The sequence below is a fragment of the Carassius gibelio genome, chromosome A1 (assembly GCF_023724105.1).
Source record: "Carassius gibelio isolate Cgi1373 ecotype wild population from Czech Republic chromosome A1, carGib1.2-hapl.c, whole genome shotgun sequence".
Taxonomy (NCBI): Eukaryota; Metazoa; Chordata; class Actinopteri; order Cypriniformes; family Cyprinidae; genus Carassius; species Carassius gibelio.
The window spans coordinates 30,639,281-30,661,386 of NC_068371.1; the positions used below are offsets into that span (position 1 = coordinate 30,639,281).

General features: G+C 36.3%; 1 protein-coding gene across 1 annotated transcript; it reads right to left on the reverse strand.

Moving 5' to 3' along the window:
• Positions 1 to 928: 928 nt before the first annotated feature.
• Positions 929 to 14,200, reverse strand: LOC128026237 (CD209 antigen). The gene is made up of 5 exons (XM_052613146.1): positions 14,019 to 14,200; positions 7,206 to 8,483; positions 2,086 to 2,186; positions 1,914 to 2,017; positions 929 to 1,679 (listed from the first exon to the last, which is right to left on the reverse strand). Exons 1-5 carry the CDS (start codon positions 14,155 to 14,157, stop codon positions 1,511 to 1,513), a joined length of 1,791 nt encoding a protein of 596 aa, XP_052469106.1. The 5' UTR covers positions 14,158 to 14,200; the 3' UTR covers positions 929 to 1,510.
• Between the last annotated feature and the right edge of the window lie 7,906 nt (positions 14,201 to 22,106).

The following is a 22,106-nucleotide window of genomic DNA, read 5'->3' on the forward strand; positions in this document are numbered from 1 at the left end:
AATTAATAGGGCATAGGGTCGATAACTCTGAATAAAACACAACCCAGGTGCGGTGCAATCATTGACGTCGACACAGCAAACTAACAACGAACTATGCTTCTAACCACAGAAGGAGAGCTGTCATTCACACAACACAAGTTTGCGATGCAGTTTGCGAATGTTCGTTTGAACTATGGTTTGGGGAAACACCGAATCTTTGAACTATGCTGGTAACGGCGGAACTTACGACCGTAGTTGGCTAACGATGCTTTTGGGAAACGTAACCCAAGTTCAGTTGTTAAATTACTTTAATTACTTTGGAGTCAAAATTATTTATTTATTTTTATTTTTAAAATAAAATAAATTGTTACAAAAACACTTTTTGGCTCTGATGTTCCTCTTCCTCTCTGTTCAGTTCAGTCCTGCTGGACTGAAGGAAACAACAGTAAAGCAAATACACAATAATGAAGTGTGAAATGAAAACAAAAATACAGAGTTTACTCTGGCAATTATGGTAATTTAACATTTTATTTAAAAATAAACAGAAAGCAGAAAGTAATCTGGACACTTTAGACTTCTGTAGTTTACTATGATTGCCCAGCTAACAGAATTGTGTTACAAGAGCGTTCTCCAAATATTCAGTGTTGGTTCTTGGAGCATACAAAATGTTCAATTTTCCTGATGTTAGAGGAACGTTTTTAAAAGGCATGATGTTCCTCAATTTGTTTTTCAACTTAATTTTGATTTAATATTCAACATTCTCGGAACACTGATTTGTAACATTCCAAGAACATAAAAATATCCAGTTTCTTTAATGTTAATAGAATGTTATTTAAAGGTTAGTATGATGTTCCTGAAACATTCATTCAATTTTTCAAACACCTGCTGTGAACAAGCACTGAAAGAAAGAGAAATAAGAACACAAACTACAACTTTTTTTCAGCCACAGGCTTAGAGGAACTGAAGAGTAAAAGACATTAAATCTCTCAAGATCTGATTAAACAACCCCACAAACAGCATCACCAACTCCAGTTACAGTATTAATAATCAGATTGACTTTATTTCTGTCAGACGTCTACAGAATTTAGGATTAACAGAGGTTTAGATTTTGATGTCTTAATGAAAATGTTTTGTTTGAGGTCACCATCATGAACATCATACCTTTTAAAAATGTGCATCTAACGCAAGAAAACTGGACATTTATTTTTATTTTCCCAGAACCAACACTGAATATTTGAAGAACAAAATTCTGTTAGCTGGGTGTCTCCTCAACATGTCAGATCAACAAATGAGACTCAAGATAACAGCTAGACTAACATCATATTAATACAGAGTTGCTTGTGATGGAGCAAAACATGAACACATCAGAGGTTCTGTGTTCCAGATCACCCAAATTTACACAATGAGAAACAAAAATTATTATAGCAATGAGAAAATGACAGGTTCCTATTTTCCATCTAAAACACTCAAATCAGCTGACAGTGTTTTAAAAGGCAGGAACTTAAAGTCAGAAATCATGTATTATATATAATTATGTGTGGGATGAACCCTGTTTCTCACAAAACCCTTTCTTCTTATCTGAGCATGCAAAATCATTCCAGCTGTTAAGCGGTGTCCATCCTGTCTTCCCTCTATCATAATTCAGTTCAATACAGTTCTGATTTTCATTCTGGTTATTTGGCTGACCTTTGAGCCAAAACCTGAAAAATGTATCAAATGTTCAGATTTTCAGGAGCACAAATTTATGAATCAACAATACACACAGTATAATTGGAGAGTAAACTAAAGTAATACATAAGCTTAAGCAGAAGCGAAAGAAAATATTTATCGTTGAAGAGATTTGTCTTCACCTGTTTTCTGCAGGTTGTGTTGGCCTCATTTTTTTATAATGAGAATCAAAAAGACAATCAAACACATTGATGTTTAGCTCTTACCCTTGTTTCAGTGTTGAATTATCCACCCATTTCATGACGCCCTCCTTCTCTGTATCAGACAAACCAATCCACACTCTCTCACTGACTAATGAAGATATGAACCTCTGTGTGAAGAACAACAGGAATAAGTGTGATTGCTCTCATTCATTAACAGACTCTCACACAAACTCACCTGCTTCTCTTCAGTGTTGATAATGACCAGATCAGCTCCACGATCCCTGCAGTACTGTCTGCTGTCAGACCAGCTCAACTCAGTGGACATGAAGAAACAAACTGAACACAAAATGTTTCAAAACTGCAGTAAATATATATATATATATATATATATATATATATATATATATATATATATATATATATATATATATATATATATATATATATACAGTACAGACCAAAAGTTTGGACACACCTTCTCATTCAAAGAGTTTTCTTTATTTTCATGACTATGAAAATTTTATATACATGTATATTAGGGGTGTAACGATATGCGTATTCGTATTGAACCGTTCGTTGAACTAATTAATTATATTTGAAAAAAAAAAAAAGTGAAATATAATGATATGCGTTCAACAAGGTAGCCCAATAACCCAAACGACATAACAGGCAATGCCCCTGACACCCCCGAAGAAGACAAAAACACCAATATGTTTATGTTAGGCTACTCAGTCAGGCGCTCGCTCACTCAGTACGCGCTGAAGGCTCGTTTCAAAATAGCCAATGCGTTTAACAGACCAGAAATAGAAGATCCTCCAATAACCAACAGGTCTGGTGTTTGGGTGCACTTTGGATTCCCTCACATATCCCACATATTCCCACATATCACGCCTAAAAACACGTGGAAAACGCTAGGTGCGTCTTTCTCCTCCTTTCCAAAGCGCTCGGGCAGAAGCGCCCCTGAGGCGTCTGCCTTTGCTAAGCAACAATGTCGTGCTTTCTCCATGAAGACGCGGAAATTTCAGCAAAGGATAAATGGATTTGCAGCTCTAAAAATCGCTTGCAGTAGGCTAGCTCTGCTACTAAATTTATTTCAAAATTCCAATCCATATACAACTATGATCAGCTGTTCCTTCATCTTGGCTGAGCTTTCAACGTTGTTACGGGAAAGGATGAAGCTGATTGGTTAGTTCTTGTCACATGACCCGCGGTGCGCTTGCAGCATTCTGAAAAGTTGAGATGTTTTTACATTTTGCTGTATCTAAAACGTACCGAACCGTACCGAACCGAACCGTGACATCAGTGTATCGTATCGAACCGAACCGTGAATTTTGTGAACCGTTACACCCCTAATGTATATATATATATATATAGAGAGAGAGAGAGAGAGAGAGAGAGAGAGAGAGTATGATTCCTAAACACCATGTAACAAATTTTACACAAAATGAGATATTCATGAGTTATTCTGTCATGTTTTCTGCCTTTTTTCCAAACTACGACAAATGCCAGTCTCCTTTCTTTGCAGAATGTGATATATCCACTCAACCAGTCACAGCACACCCTTCCACACACTCTGGTCATTAATGGTAGCACTCTGAATAAACCCGGCATCCTAAACTACTGCACGCAAGTTTCCTTTTTTTTTTTATAACATGAGATCGGCAGAGCACAAAAAAACAACGCTTTCTGAAGTATCTGCTCATTTTAATCTGATCAAGGTTGGCGATGTCAGTGCATTTGATATATATGAAGAGTTTGGCTCCTAAACGCGATAAACGCCATTAAAATATTTTTTTATAAAATTCTGCCAATATCAGTATAGTATCTGGTCGGTACAGACAAATCTATTTTTACATTTATTTCCAAACCACGACAAATGCCAATGTCCTTTCTTTGCAGAATGCAATATATCCACTCAACCAATCACAGCACACCATTCCACACACTCTAGATAGTAATGGCAGTGCTCTGAATACACCAAAGCATCTACTTTGTACTTTGTGATCAACAAACAAGGGCTGCGTGCATGTTGTCAGGAAAGCTGATTCTGTGATAAATCTCCATCATATGCTTTCAGATGGAGTGGCATTTAATACACATATCCTTACTGTACATCACTGACAAGTCATGCAATATCACGTTCATAATCGCAGATGAGTCGCATTTGATTATGAATGCAATACTGTGTAGCTTGTCAGTGTAAGTGTTTTTATTAATGCTGTTAATGTTTTTTGTTAATAGAGTGTATAGTACTAGTCAACTAAATGAATGTAACATGGCAAAGATGAATGCACTTTTGGTAGCTAGTTGTTATTCATCTATATTCATGGTGAAACTTATTTTATTTTATTGCTGTAATTAATTTATAGTATTAACAAGATGGCTCATTGAATTCATTTTGGAAGCGATTACTGATTGAATGTATTTTTAGTCCAGTACCTCTATATAAGATTATTGACTAAGTTCAGAGCCTGTCATATGGGGATCAATTTACAATGTTGTATATTTTCAACAGTTTCAATACTAAAAACATTTTTTTATATTGATTCAATGGTAAAAAACAAATAAACATACCACAATAACAAAAATGTGTCATGGATTTATTGAATTAAAAATAAAATAATAATAAATCTTTGAAAATCAAAATCTGGATTTGAAATTTTTATGTTATTATAAGCTAAAGATGTGATGTGAAAGTTTGAAACAGAAACAAAAAAATAGATTTTCAACTTTCTTGGTTAAAAAATAAATAAATAAATAAAATACCCTTAGCTTTGTGATCTGGGAAAACCCGTCGGATGTTGCGATTGGACATTTTCAGTAAATTCTAAAAATAAGTTGTGTGTAATTTTATTTATTTATTGTAAAGAAAAAAGGGTTTCATTCAATTATAATTCTATAACATTTTGTCTATCATCTCTGAAAGTATCTTGGCAAAATTCACTTGTTTAGTGCAGAAAATAGCGATTTATTGTGCAAGCAAAAAATCTGCGGAGGTGCCACTTAACACCACAAAAACAGTTAACCTATCAGAATAAATTAAGTAAAGTATATAATAAAGGTGTATCAATGCACATTTCCTGCCAGTCCTGTGGAAACTATGGCAACTACTAAAGTTTTTTTTATTTATATTATTTTTTTTATATTGTGAGATGGCAGAGCACAACAAGAAAAAAAAACAAAAAAAACACCGCAGTCTGAAGTAGATGCTCACTTGCTCGTCTCAATCTGATCAATCTTGGTGATGTCAGTGCCCTAAAAGATGTTATGATGGACTATTTCACATCCAGAGATGAAGGATCAGATGAAATTACTCCGATGACAGTTTGTTATATGCACAGTTGCGCTGCACTTGCTTTTTTAACTATAAGGCACTCCATTACTATTAGTGTATTGTTAGTCTGTTTGTGTAATGATGCAGTATAGTGCTCCTGACAGCTGACAGACAGCAATTGTTAAGTTGAAGTAAATGTGAAACCCATTTCACTTAAAACCTATTTTTCTCAAAATTCCATTCTGGAAAAACATAGCAATCAGCCAACTTCAGATAGCCATAACTTTATGTTAAACCTATTAAAACAACTCAGCATTCATATGGTATCAAAACCTAAAAAAGGTAAAATTTCAACATGTGTTCGGTTTTCCTAGATCGCATCACATTTTTACTGAAATGGATCAAAATGGATTTATTGCACTTTTGAATCAAACTCTTCATATACAGTATGTACAAACCCGATTCTACAAAAGTTAGAACACTGTACAAATTGGAGTAAAAAAAGAAATAATTTACAAATCTCATAAACATATATTTAGTTCACAATAGAATATAGATAGCATATCAAATGTTGAAAGTGAGACATTTTTAAATGTCATGCCAAATATTGGCTCATTTTGGATTTCATGAGAGCTACACATTCGAAAAAAGCTAGGACAAGTAGCAATAGAGAGACGGAAAAGTGAAATGTACATATAAGGAAAAGCTGGAGGACCAATTTGCAACTTATTAGGTCAATTGGGAAAAGAGCCTCTCAGAGTGACAGTGTATCTCAGAAGTCAAGATGGGCAGAGGATCACCAATTCCCCCAATGCTGTGGTGAAAAATAGTGTAGCAATATCAGAAAGGAGTTTCTCAGAGAGAAATTGCAAAGAGTTTGAAGTTATCATCATCTACAGTGTATAATATCATCCAAAGATTCAGAGAATCTGGAACAATCTCTTTGCATAAGGGTGAAGGCCGGAAAACCACACTGGATGCCCGTGATCTTCGAGCACTTAGACATCACTCCATCACATACAGGAATGATACTGTAATGGAAATCACAACATGGGCTCAGGAATACTTCCAGAAAACATTGTCGGTGAACACAATCCATTGTGCCATTTGCCGTTGCTGGCTAAAACTCTATAGGTCAAAAAAGAAGCCATATCTAAACATGATCCAGAAGCGCTGGCGTTTTCTCTGTGCCAGTGTTCATTTAAAATAAACTGTGGCAAAATGGAAAACTGTTCTCTGGTCAGACGAATCAAAATTTTAAGTTCTTTTGGGAAAACTGAGGCGCCATGTCATCCGGACTAAAGAGGACAAGGACAACCCAAGTTGTCATCAGCGCTCAGTTCAGAAGCCTGCATCTCTGATGGTGTGGAGTTGCATGAGTGCGTGTGGCATGAGCAGCTTACACATCTGGAAAGGCACCATCAATGCTGAAAGGTATATCCAAGTTCTAGAACAACATATGTTCCCATCCAGACGTCGTCTTTTTCAGGGAAGACCTTGAATTTTCCAACATGACAATGCCAGACCACATACTGCATCAATTACAACATCATGGCTGCGTAGAAGAAGGATCCAGGTACTGAAATGGCCAGCCTGAAGTCCAGATCTTTCACCCATAGAAAACGTTCGGCACATCATAAAGAGGAAGATGCAACAAAGAAGACCTGGGACAGTTGAGCCACTAGAAGCCTGTATTTGACAAGAATGGGACAACATTCCTATTCCTAAACTTGAGCAACTTGTCTCGTCAGTCCCCAGACATTTGCAGACTGTTATAAAAAAAAAAGAAGGGATGCCACACAGTGGTAAACATGGCCTTGTCTCAACTTTTTTGAGATGTGTTGATGGCATGTTATTTAAAATCAACTTATTTTTCCCTTAAAATTATACATTTTCTCAGTTTAAACATTTGATATGCCATCTATGTTGTATTCTGAATAAAATATTGGAATTGTAAAGGTTTATATATATATATATATATATATATATATATATATATATATATATATATATATATATATATATATATATATATATATATATATATATAAAACCTACAACAAATACAGATTTGTACTGACATTTTTTTGACTCATCTTCACTCATAGACCTGACTCTGCTCTTCAACTCCAGGTTCTTCTGACTCAGAGAGCTGAAGTTGCTCTCTAACTGGCTTTTCTCAGCAGTGAGATATTTGACTCTGGTCTCCAACTCCAGTTTCTTCTGACTTAGAGAGTTGAGGTTGCTCTGTAATTGGCTTTTCTCAGCAGTGAGATCTTTGACTCTGGTCTCCAACTGGCCTTTCTTAGTAGTAAGATCATTGACTCTGGTCTCTAGCTCCAGTTTCTTCTGACTCGAAGAGTTGAAGTTGGTTTGTAACCCTATTTTATCAGCAGTGAGATCTTTGACTCTAGTCTCCAACTCCAGTTTCTTCTGACTTAGAGAGTTGAGGTTGCTCTGTAATTGGCTTTTCTCAGCAGTGAGATCTTTGACTCTGGTCTCCAACTGGCCTTTCTTAGTAGTAAGATCATTGACTCTGGTCTCTAGCTCCAGTTTCTTCTGACTCGAAGAGTTGAAGTTGGTTTGTAACCCTATTTTATCAGCAGTGAGATCTTTGACTCTAGTCTCCAGCTCCAGTTTCTTCTGACTTAGAGAGTTGAGGTTGCTCTGTAATTGGCTTTTCTCAGCAGTGAGATCTTTGACTCTGGTCTCCAACTGGCCTTTCTTAGTAGTAAGATCATTGACTCTGGTCTCCAGCTCCAGTTTCTTCTGACTCGAAGAGTTGAAGTTGGTTTGTAACTGGATTTTATCAGCAGTGAGATCTTTGACTCTAGTCTCCAGCTCCAGTTTCTTCTGACTTAGGGAGTTGAGGTTGCTCTGTAATTGGCTTTTCTCAGCAGTGAGATCTTTGACTCTGGTCTCCAACTGGCCTTTCTTAGTAGTAAGATCATTGACTCTGGTCTCTAGCTCCAGTTTCTTCTGACTCGAACAGTTGAAGCTGGTCTGTAACTGGCTTTTCTCAGCAATGAGATCATTGACTCTGGTCTCTAACTCCAGTGTCTTCTGGCTTATAGAGTTGAGGTTGATCTGTAATTCGCTTTTCTCGGCAGTGAGATCACTGACTCTGGTCTCCAGCTCCAGGTTCTTCTGACTCAAAGAGTTGAAGCTGATTCGTAACTGGTCTTTCTCCGTTTGATCTCTTAAACTGCATTGTAACATGTGTGTAGCTTGTTCTTCTCTCTCTGCATTGACCTTGATATGCAAGCTCAATACTACAATGGCAACCACCAGCAAAATGCATATGAAGCCAAAGCACACAGTGCTCAACACAACACACTTACTTCCTACTGCCAAACCTCCTGCCAAACAGAAAAAAACCCCCATCAAAATTCAAATAAAAATGTTAATCAATTTTCGGTAACACTTTATAATAACGTTCTTGAATAAGTCACTTATAAGTTATTAGTTAATGATGAACTAATCATTTACAAAACATGACTATATGTTCATAAATGATTAATGAGTGGTACACTCTAAAAACTGCTGGGTTGAAAACAACCCAATTTGGGCTATTTTTGGCAACCCAGCGCTGGGTCAAAAAGGGATGAACCCAACGCTGGGCTACTTTAAACCAAAGTTATTACATTTAACCCAGCATGCTGGGTTGCTTTTTTATGGTTTAAAATTACTACATTGCAGGGTTTCTAAAAACCAGAGCGGGTGTTTTTTATCACTGTATTTCAGAAGGAAAACTACTGTATTTAGAAAATGTTCGATTTCATTTCACATGTAATGCTGGATAAGGCAACATTTGTGAGCTCAGCGCTGCTTTGCAGCCATTACCGAAGAAACCCCTACCTCTCCCGCTCTTAGCGCAGCTGGCAGAAAATGAATTTGCGGAGTGCCGCCACGAATTGAGTGTAAGGATGTGGGAAACACTGCACTACTAGTCTAAAATGAACCCAAATTGAGCTAGGCATTAAACCTACTAATCTTGTTCATTTTAATCACTTCTACACACAAATAATAATTACCAAAAGGAAAATATTTATTAAAAACAAGAGAAAAGTCAAAAGGTAACATGTAAGAAGAAATGCAGAAAAGTACTGAATTAACAGCTGCAGAGTTCATGAATAAAGCATTGAACATTTGTTGAATATAACTTTTAAGATCAAATTGGAAATTGGATCAATTTTATATATTGTATAAAATATACGAAAACACTATTATTCAATAAACGTACAATTAGTTAGGTTCTTTACCAACTATTCTGGTATGACAGCACACAAATAAACCACAACATTAACATTGATATTATAACATTTAGCAGACGTGTGTGTGAAAGAATGTGAGCATGTGTATGAATGACAGAGTGTTAACTCTTCTACTAAACAACACAAAACAAGCTTTTAACATTCATTGTTTTTACAAATCATACACTTACAGTTTGTTTCATAGTCCATGAATGCAGATCATGCATCACGGTCAATTTTCATGATCTCTTTAGCATAATGGATGTAGTCATGAAGAAGCCACATCAGCACATGTGACATCTTCTACATCATTCAGGGCAGCGTCCTCCTTTAAAACCACTGCTGCGTCAGTTTAGGGGACCAGCATTCATCCAGTCACCGCCTGCTCTTCATCAGCGGTCTAAAAAGAGAAACACATTTGAAAAAAGAAAACATTTAATTAAACTCTATTTCATTTTCAGATAGAGGTGTATTCACATCCGTAAGGATAGGTAAATAATCTGTTTTATAATTTCAACACTTTGCGTGGTTTGTTTAATGTCTCTAAAGAGCTCTAGAGTGCTATACTGGCAGCACTAGTGTGAGTGTGTAATATTGTTTGAATAAATATCGCTTTCAGAAAGCTACTTTACTGAAACATTAAAACAGTCATGACATTCACATACCTCACAAATGTTCATGTACGTGGAGGGCTGCTCTTCAAAGGGTTAGTTCACCAAATAATACAATTTTTCATAATTTACTCTCCACCATGTTGTTCCAGACTCATAAAAACTCTTTTTGGAAAACAAATAAATATATTTAATATTATCTTAATTTTTGTCCTCCGTTGCAAGTCTGGGAGACCAGTATTTTATTTTGAACATACATGTTTGGTATCATATAATATAAGATTTATTCATATATAAATATCAGAATTTATTACTTCTACAATAACTCTGTATTTATGAGGTTTGGAAATACTGATTATCTAGACTATAAATGGATTAACAAAATTATGAAAAAAAAATATATATATTAATTTGTATTGTAAAGACAGACATAAGTCTTATAGGTTTGGAATGACATGAGGGCAAGTAAATGATTTTTTGTGTGAACTTTACCTTTAAGAAGGAAGACCAAGAATGATGACTCTCCAAATCAGACAACTCCAAAGTTGGTTTGAGTTCTGCAGTGAAAAACACAGACATCAATGGTTTTAATGAAATAAGCACGTTATCACTCTGTTATTGCACCAAAATGTGAAGTAAACCGGCAGGAGACAACAGAAACATTTATTTTCTAAAAATAACTTACCTAAAATCTCAAAAGAATGATGCTCTCCCATGTCTCTGGCTTTTAACATCTATAAAAAAAAAAAAAAAAAAAAAAAAACATTATTTTACTCTTAGTAGAAAGACAACAATTGATAACTTATAACACAAAATTATGAAGTTTACTTGCCTTAAACTATCTTTCCCTCTCTTCAGAAGAAGCTGAGACCACCTCCTCACACAAGCAGACTTGTGTGTCCTTAACTCCAGTAAGTTTGAGTTCTGCAAAGAGGGACATCAATGATTTCAATAAAATATGAACATGTTATAACAATGTTGTAGCATCAAAATGTGAAGTAAACAGGCAGGACACAACAGAAACATACATTTTCTAAAAACTACTCCTCACACAAACAGCTTCTATGTCTTTAACTCTCGGCGCAAGGACAATGCAGACACAAGCTCAACAACTCTGAAATATTACATGCAAAACATAATTTTAACAATTACTACTTCAACAGCCTCTAAAGGACGTTATATTAAAAGTACCTCTTCCATTCAGTAACGTTAAATGAGGCCGTTAAGACCTCCGTTTCTGAGACAAAAAATCCGCGTCCGCGTTTTTTTTTTTTTATATAACTTTAAGCTCCTTTGTTTCCACCTTTCATAAAACCTTCCGCCTTTCATACAACCGGGTAAACAATAAACGATAACTTTACATTTTGAATCTTTACTTACCATAGTCTTTCACTCGCTTCTCGATTCTTTCATGCTGAGAAAATGGCGGCTGCTCGCACTGGAGACATACGATCTTAACGTGACGTGTGTGCTCTCCTTCACATCCGCGTTCTCAACCCAGCACCACTGGGTTATAATAGAGACCAATTTTCAACCCAAACTTGGGTTAAAACAACCCAAAAATCCTACGCAGCGGTCTCAACCCAGCATTTGGGTTGAAAAAAAAAACAACCGAGCGTTTTTTAGAGTGTATGCTAATGAGTTACAAATGTGTTGTAAGTTATCTTAAATATGAAATAAATAAAACTGATCATTAGTAGATGGTTTATAAGTTTTTAGTTTATACAGTATTTATCACTTATAAATCATTCAAGTATTTATGTCAAAATTGTTTTGTATAATTATCTCCATAAACAATTGTTAATCATGAACAAATGCACTCTAAAATTGGCTGGGTTATTTTTTAACCCAAAATGCTGGGCTGATTCTGTTGGGTCATTTTGTTGGGTTATTTTATTTCTTTTTAAACACTTTTGGGTAGTTTCAATTTACCAGGTGTTGGGTTAAACCTGCTGGTTTGCGTCGCTGGTTTTTTTCAGGTTGAACTATACCTTTACTACCCTAAGCAGTGTACATTTGCCTAGTAGTTTTTACATACTTGGTATAAATTTTAGGACATCTTTAAATTATTTAACATTCTTTGTCTTTTAAAATGTAATTGTCATTTCACTGTGTATTTAAATAGTTAAACATGTCAAAATGTAATAGTTAAACCGATATACAGGTCATTTAGAACAAATGTTCTTATTTATTGCAACTGTATTTCTGTGAATTTTATTTTATTTATTTTTTTCATTTTTTTATTTTTTTATTTGCATTTGCATTTGCTGGAAACAAAAAAAGAAAACTGCATTTTGTTTGTCATTGTGCATTTGCTGGAAACAAAAAAAAATAAAACTGCATTTTGTTTGTCATTGGTACACATTTTGACATATTTGTGAATGTCAGATGACATTAAAACATTTTTTTAACAGTCTAAATAACCTGTATTCTTCATTTATTAATCCATGATTGTTTTGTTAAGCATAGGTGAAATTATGAGTTAAAGACTCTATGTGTGTCAGAGAAGACAGCTGTCCATACCCTCCCCAGTCAGTACTTAGTACACACTACAAAGTGTTCAACACCTGTTATAGATGATGTGTAAATGCATTAATAAATCATTTACAAAGCTTTCTACATCCCCTTATCTAAAGTGTAAACTATCTATCACTTGTAAATGTGTTACATATCATTTGTAGATCTTTATTACCTGTTACAAACTATTTGTATATGTACACAAGTCATTTATAACACTTTCTGCATCCCCTAATCTAAAGTGTAAACTAGTCATCACTTGTAAATGTGTTACATATCATTTTCAGATCTTTATAAATTATGTACAAACTGCAGTTTGTAAATTTACCATGTAATGTTATTTGCCATATGCAAAGGTTGTTGTATACCTTTCAGTTACAGGTTATACTAATGTATACAAATCCCTTATATGATATTTAAATTATATATTTTTTCTGCAAATATATTTTACTATTATATAGTTATTTTGGAGCCTCTAAATCTAATTAACTTTGAGCCTCTAACTCTAACTCCCTATACACAACTTTTTAGCCACTTCACAAAAATAAAAAGCAATATAGATATATTGACAGTGACTATTATCTTAGTTAATATACTATTGTATAAAAAAGATTATTTTAAGCTCCCTACTCCACCCTATAAAGATAAATGTAGGTTAGTCTCAATAATTTATTTAAAACATTACAAAAAGCAGTATAAAGAACAGATAAAATGATGCGTGTGCCTCATTACCAGTGTTCTGACAGCAAAACAATTTTGTGTGAGTTACAGAATTAAATTAAATGTTTAATCGCTGTAAACATTCTCCTGATCTGCATTTCCATCCTTCAAAGCATCGCGCTGCATCTCGCTCAACACAATTTGGCATGTCGCAAACAATCTATGGTGGTCGCAAATCACAAGTGACTGCCAATAAGAAGCGAGGTTGACGTCACTGCCGCAAACCAGTATCTTTGTGTTGAAGCGCCAATTTTGAAAGTTTTAGTGGATGAGATGTCAGCTATGTATTGTTATTAATGTCTAAGGATTATATTATGGAAAACAAATCTTTTTCTCACATGGTGGTATCGTACGACTTCTGAAGACTTGAAATAAAATGCACAAAATAATGAATTGATTTATAAGTGATAAATAATGTATCAACTAATAACTTATAAACCATCTACTAATGATCAGTTTGATTTATTTCATATTTAAGATAACTTACAACACATTTGTAAATCGTTAGCATACCACTCATGAATCATTTCTGAACATATAGTCGTTTTGTAAATGATTCGTTCATCATTAACTAATAACTTATAAGTGACTTATAACTGAATTAATAAAACATTACTAAAATGTTAACTTATTACGTAATAATAATTTATGAAAGTATAGTCATGTTTTGTAAATGATTAGTTCATCATGAACTTATAATTTATAAATAACTTATTACAGAACGTTATTATAAAGTGTTACCACTTATTCAGGCAACAAACACATGACTTCTGCATCACGCTGAATGTCTTACTGTTTCGAGCTCTTTCTTCAGTCTGCCTGAGTTTTTGGTCCTTATTTGCATACATTTCTTCATCTCTGTCCAGTCCCATCTCATTGTACTTGCTGCAGGTCTCTTTGTTGTCATTTAAATGAACACTCACTAGTTCCATGATCACTTTACTTCAGCTGTGGACTTTCGGAGGATGAGTGCAAGGATGAATATAGAGAACCTCCCCTAGAATTTACATACTGCTGACTGTCAAGAATACAAACTTTGATGAACTGTACAGCTTTTCAACCAATATCTGATGTCCAACATGTTGACTTAATGAACCCCCACCCCACCCCACTTTCTTTTGCAGAAACTTCCCCTTTCTTCTGCAGAAACGTCCCTTTTTTTTTGCAGAAAAACAGCAAAAATTGACTGCATGTGCACACATTCCACACATCCATTCTGACCTTTCTATACCAGTATTATTTGTGCTCAGTGTCACTAAGAGCTGATGAACTACAGTCTGATGTGCTTTACTCAAATGCACATTTTTTCGCAAAAAGAAGGATGCTATTTTGCTTACATTTATTTGATTTTAATTTTACATCCTGCTGAACTTGAGTTGTTGGAAAGTTGAACTTCCACAATGAGGTTACATTAAAAATACTCTAAAGCAAAAAGTATTTTATCAGTTATAAACTGAGTTCAAAAATGGAATTTCCACATCAGTAATAAATCAGTACCTTCTAAAAGTTTGTTGTTTTGGATAGTGAATAAGGGGATGATCAGAACAGATGATCTTGCTTAACTATATTTATTATGGATATTTGCTTATACATGCATGTTTCACAACACTGCTTTTGAAATGGTGGTGTGTAAACAAGTCATGCTTAGGTATACACTAATTAATTACTGAATAATAGGATAATTACTAAAAAAGCAAAAGTCAAAAGCAACTCATAACTCACATTTAAAGTTGAAAATGAGGCAACACTAATTTTTCTAACATTTAATTTTATCAATGAGGATCTCAAAGCAATAGTCTGGCATTTGACTAATTAGTTGCATCCAAAGCGCAGATCCTGCTGGAGACTCAACATGCCGTTGTATTTTTCTCTGAGTTCAGAGCTAGTCTCGCTCTGCTCCAAGCTGGGCCAAAACTCCAAACATGTCCTCTCATCCAAATTATCCACCCCATAAATATAGTGACATATTAACAAACTTTGATGCAATAAATAATGTATGATTTAAAAATGAGCATCCCTCCAAGACAGAGAATACATCTTTCAGAAACATCTACATCTCTGTCTCTTTTAAAGTGTTAATAGTGTATATAATTAGTTGTATTCACAGGGGTTATTATAGCACAATTCTATATTAAGGGCACTATTATAGAAAGGCAACGGCTATTTACACTAATTGGAAATAACATTTTCTTAGCGATAGATGCTATTTACACTAAGTGCAAATAGCAGCATTTTTAGTGATATTGTGCAAATAACTAGATTATACTTACAATATGTTACAATTTTACTACTTATTGCAAATAGTGGCAATTATCTGCACCTCAATATTGTAGTACATTGTAAAACAGTGTGCAATATTAACTTATGGAGTTTAAATTAAAATGTTTATTCAAATTATTAAATGGATGCCACACTATTGCCACACCTATCCTAACCCTTCCCAATACTTTATTTTCAACTTTTTTATTATATTCTTAATTTTCATTGAAAATAAATGTTTTTCTGATGTGATCTGAAATTTGAAAAGGGAGAAAGGGATTCAAACCCAGGTAGATCACTGTGAAATGACCACATCAAACCATCTTAACCATCTTCACCACTACACTGTAAAACCTGACAAGTAAACTTAACTCAAACCGTTTGAGTAAACAGATTGCCTTGATTTAAACCATGTAAGTTTTAAAACTTTGCTTTCAAGTAATTAAGTGATTAACTAAGTGTTGATTGAGAATTAGTGATGAACAGCTGCTGTTAACAAACAGAATCACTGAAGAAAAGAGAAACACAAGAACTACTACAACTGACTTCAGACACAGACGAAATCAACTGAAATAAAATACATGAAATCTCTCAAGATCTGATTAAACAACCCCACAAACAGCATCAGCAGCTCCACTTATTAATAACCAGACTGACTTTATTTCTGTCAGACGTCTACAGAAGATCTTATTGAGAATGAACTAAGGTTTAGATGTTGATTTATTGTTTCATTTGAAGTAACCATGTTAGAGATCAGTGTTTGCTTTAGTTGGGCTCTTGACCCTTGATTTCTGTCTTAGTCTTTTCTCTGGCTGTTATAACCGTGTGTTTCTAAAACATATTTGTTGTAACTCAAAAGTCCAGAAGAAATGCTGTCAGGTGTTCACCTGTATCTAGGTGATGGTTGTTATAGGGTATCTGTTAAGGATATCTGTTTACTCAAACCGTTTGAGTTAAGTTTACTTGTCGGGTATTACAGTCAAGGCAATCGGTTTACTCAAACGATTTGAGTTAAGTTAACTTGTCGGGTTTTACAGTGTAGAGATGATTAACTATTGGTTGTCTTTTGTAGTGTTGACTAGCTGAATCACATGTTAGTGGGTGGAGAAAGTGTAAATAGACCCTACATAGCCCCTTTCACACTGCACGTCGGACCCGGCAAATTGCCGGAACATTGCCGGGTCGCCCTCTGTGTGAAAGCAAACACGTCCTGGGATTGATTCCGGCATTGAACCCGGGGTTTAATCCCGGGATGACCGCTGTGTGAACAAAAGCCAGATCTACTGCCATGTCGTAGTGATGACGCGCGTTATCGCATGAGTCTTTTGCCGGCTGTTTTGGAGGAAGATCAACAATCGCGACAAAAAAATATGTGCAAACTGTAATAAAGCAGAGATCAGTTAGCTCCTCACTTTCCGCGCTGTAGTGATGGGATTTATGGCTCTTTGAGGGGATCCGGATCTTCACGATCCATTCCTTTCAAAGAGCCGTTCAAAAGAACGGCTCTTTTGGCTCTTTTTAAATATTTAGTCAGTTTTAAGAAGCCAGCTTGGGAGCATCTCAGTTTATCCTGGAAATAATCACTGGGAGGTATTATGAGGTGAGATTTGTAGTCAAATAATTAAAACTCAGATATGACACACCAATACTTATGTTATTCATACAATACCTACTCACAAATAAACATCAAAACAATTTCTGTGCAAAACAGCTTTTACTACAAACACTTCCACACAAGAACATTTTGATAGAAAACAAAAAAATATTTAAAGTAGATAAAATTAGAATAAATAAAATGGAAATGTCTATATACTACATACTATTACTACTGTAAACTTTGCAAATAGGACATCAGCCCCTTCAAGTCAATGAACAATAAGTGGGCTGCAATGAATGTCTGTGCAAAACAGCTTTTAGTGAAACATTTCTATACAAGAACAGTATCACAAAAGAACATTTTAATGTTTTTAAAAGAACAAGTTTTAAATGAACACAAAATGCAATGTAAATAAATACATAGCAGTTCCTTACTTTATGGCTTTTTCTGCCTCTCTTTTTTTGTCCTTGGGCAAATTTAATATCATCACGCTGGGTGCGCCCCTCCCCCTATAACTGTTCTGTCTCGCGGAGGAGCTTATTTGAGTGCATCTGTGTGAAACACGCATAGGGAAAATGAATGACGGAAAGAACGGCTCCCCTCCAGCGCGACTCGGCTCCCATCGTTCATGTTTATGAGCCGTTCAAAAGAATCGGTTCGTTCGCGAACGTCACAACTCTACCGCGCTGATGCCGAGATTGTTCGCTAGCTTCAGTGAAAGTATAATGTGTCTAACGTTTTTGACTCGTACATTACACGTCACTCCCTGATGTCACGTGTCATTACGCGACCTTCACGGGTTGTGTGTGAAAGCACGCACATATCCCGGGTAATCACTGGCAGTGTGAAAGTGCAAAATCTATCGACCCGGGAACAATTGCCAGAACACTTTACCTGTGTATTTTCCGGAATGGCAGCGTGTAAAGGGCTCATTACAGAAACCCCCTCATTTTCGGCCATGGGTTCACAGGCTTTCTTATTACGGTGAGCCTCAATACTATTCTCCTTCTTTTGAAGACTGCAGTTTTCTGTTTCAGCAAAGGAGAGAGAAATTAACCTGCTGTAGATTAACAATATAACTTTTTATGTCGTCTTTTGCAGTTTTTCTGAATTATTTTTCCAATTAAATATACTACTTTCGGCACACAGACATCATGCTGACAGATTTTCTGAAGAGCTCCTTCCTTCTGGGTTGGATGATAAAACTTCAAACAGCGATTTTCTAAACATGCAAGAATGACATCACATGTGTCACACAGCACATGTTCTGCATTGTTCATTGTACTGCAACATTAGTTGTACATTACTATATAAGTAATCAGCTGTGAAAATAATGTTCAAATAATCATAATTATAAGGAGTAAAATGTCAGTGGCTCACTGTGAATTTTCAGCGTGTGTGTGTAATAATATATATTCTTTCATAACAATGTAAATTTAAAATAATGATAAGTTGTTTAATAATTAATCTGTCATGATGTGCCTATTGTGTATGAATGAGGAGACGAAGGAGATCCAGAACAGTAATAATCTTTAATGAAACCAAAATCACTGGAAACACATACATAGCACACAGAGTAGATGTTTAAGACTGCACGCAGAACTCGCAAAACACAGTGCTTAAAAACACATGGCACGTAATCAGTGAGAACTGACATAAGTGGAGTAATTAATCAAAACCCATGGAAACTAATGAGGAAACACCAGAAATCAAAGAACACAATCAACATGTGAGAAACTAGGAAACATTGTGAACAAGGAACATGTGGGAGATGAAAACACAAGACACAGGAACACAGAACTGGCATTACCCCCCCTCTCGGAAGGCACGTCCGAGCGCCACACAATATCCAATGGGTATACCTTAACCCTTGGCCCGACCTCTATGACCACAGCCCTACAGCTCCCCACCAAAAAAATTCCTTGGGGGAATTTTCTGATTCTGAGGCACTCTGTGGGCCAGAAGTAGGAACAGCTGCCCTCCCTGTGCTTAATGTAGGAACATGAGGCTTCTCTTCTCTTAGGGACTGAAGCCCTCCTTGGGCTTAATGTGGGGACTGGAGCCATTTCTAGAGAGGACTCAGGAGCTGGAGCTGACACTGAACTTTTGGAGGATGAGTGCAGGCATAAATATAGAGAACCTCCTCTAGATTTTACATACTGCTGACTGTCAAGAGAGCAAACTTTGATGAACTGTACAGCTTCCCAACAAAAATGTGACTGATATCAAACATGTTGGCTTAATGGCATTTCCCCTTTTATTTTGCAGAAACTTCCCTTTATTTTGCAGAAAACAGTAAAAATGAATTTAATGCATGTGCACTCATCTGCATGTGCACTCACTCAGAGCATACTGACCGCTGAGAGATCTTTAGAGGAAGTTTATGTTAAAGAGGCACTTACATAACTAAAGTGCAAACTGACACAAAAAAAAGGCTTATTTATTTCACATTTACCTGTAAAAATAAAATAAAATGGGTTCCTCTATAATTATAAGCCAAAGACCGCTTTTGGTGCTGTTCACACCTTTTTTTTATGTACCCCAAGTCGCTGCAGCTCGTCCTGCTGCTGTTCCTGCAGTTAATTCAGCTGTTGGCATCGTATGTGTGGGAGGCAGAGGGTGCGCAGCGGGATTGTTCCAGAGCACAGGCGGTGAGACGTTGAGAGATGCAAATGGTAAGCTGAATGAAGTTCTCTAAGCCAATGACATCATCATAAACTGCCACTTGATGGTGGATGGTAGGATTCAATCCTTGACGAAAGCAGGTGATAAGCGCAGTTTCATTCCATCCACAGTTGGCGGCTAGAGTGCAGAAATGTAAAGCATATTCACTCACGGTCAACTTTCCTTGACGAAGGCGGTACAACTGATCATGAATGGAGAGAGCAGAGGTGTTGAGGCCAAAAACTTCTTCGAAGTGGGTGGTGAAAGCCTCCCATGAGCGAGTGAGGGGGCCATTCGCTTACCAGATTGACTGAGCCCATTGGAGGGCGGGACCAGAGAGGAGGGAAATCAAATAGGCGATCTTAGTACGATCAGTAGGGAAGGCATGTACTTGCATCTCAAAGTAGAGTGAACATTGTAGTAGAAACCCGCTGCAACCCTCCGCCTCACCGGTGTACGTTGCAGGTCGGGCCATGGGACTGTGAGAGGCAGGCATTGAAGGAGAGTGAAGATGAGGTTGAAGTGGTGGATCGCCAGCTTGTGCTTGCTCGGGGAGAGAGACCCGTCAAGGGTCCTCTCCCAATCCAACGGCTCTTTGCATACAGTCGTTCTGGTCTTCTGTCACGGACAGAAGAGAAAGACAACAGGGTATGCAGGTAAGTAGATGTTTATTGGAATTATGGAGACAGAAGATGGTATCACACAATCTTGCAGAGGAATAGTTGAGCTGAGTGGGATATTAAGAGGATGACTTGAGGATACTTGTTGTACAGACGAAGGGTGGACACAGGAGGAACTGACAGGACACTGATGACAGATCAGCATCAGGTAAGCAGGATGATCAGACGTTCAGGTATTCAGATGATTCCAAGAGTAGCACAGAGAGTAGAGTTGGTGATTCTCTGACGAGACCAAACAGAGAGTGAAAGGAAGTGTGGCCTTAAGAAGTGGCAGTGATGAGCGGGTGCAGGTGTGGTGACTTCAGTAATCTGGTGATAATGAGCGGATGGGCGGAGTTGGGTGATTGGATTCTGATGGTGTGGCAGGTGTTACTGGTGACTCCGTGACAGTATTACTAATTAGATTTCTTTTTTTTTATTAAATGTTTATTTTTAAAATTGACTTCCATGTGTGGCCTGCCCTTTGTAATGTTGCTTCATTTAGAGCCAGGTGGTTGTAACAATCTAAACAATAGTTCACTCAGAATTTAAACTTGCATTAAATTGTGTAACATGTAATGAAGAATGTTTATTCTGGCATTCACTTTCATTTAAAAGACCATGCAAAGGGGGGAAAACATACAATAAAGGTGGGTGGTGATTAAATTCCAAGTTTTACATTACAGCAAACATTTTAAGGCTCTAAATTACACATTCATTTTCTTGATACTGGTATAATTATAAAATATCATGCAATATACTTTAGTGTTTATAGTTGTTACAAAATTATATTACTAGCTCTTGGTAATGAATAAAACTTAAACTACGATGATACACACTAAATCTGTTTTTCATTAGTATCGCTACTTCCTGCCATCCTCATTCGCTGTGCACCCCAGCAATGATGAGATCTGAGATTTCCGCTTAAATCCCGCCCATTTGTAAAGTCCAGCCTACTTGCAGCAAAAGCTCCTCCCAGTGTTGACAGTGTTACATTGCCATAGCTGTCATTTATCTTGGATTTTAAGCTGTATTTAACTTGTCAAAAATTTGAATATTGGGAAAACCTAACATATACTATTTTTGAGTATATGTGCTGATTAATGCTGTATTCTAGATATATTTGATGTTGATGTCTTCTTCTTGTCTTTCTGCTCATGATTCCAAGCATGAGTCCGGACCCGATGTTCCTCCCTCTCACCACCAGAGGGTGTCATTTCCCATTATCCCAGACTCAATAGGGCTTGGGCGTCGTGACGTCATTACTTGGACTGGTCACCATGTTGATGGCCTCCTTTACTGCTACTCAGAAAAAAAAAAAGAAAAAAAAAACGTGACGGTTGACAGCTACTAACTACACTTTTGAAACACATAGTTAAAAGTACATGTGTGAATGGTTGTTAGCACTAATGGTTAATAAACTAGCAGCTAGTTGGAGCGCAGTTTACCTTTGTCCGGATTACTGTATTCCCAATGTTAGCCGGCTTTATGATCTACAGCTCCTGAATCCATCCATTTGTGAACTGCACATGAGACTCCAATAACTTGTAGCTTCGGAACTGTTCTGAAGTGTAGGTGCTCACAAAACAAAACAAGGTAATGTGAGCCGAGGATATCTGTAATGAAAAAGTGCAGCAGCAAGTCGTCGTCTGTGCTCCACTCTTTGTTGGGAATTTAATATGGATCCAAACCGTTAATAGTG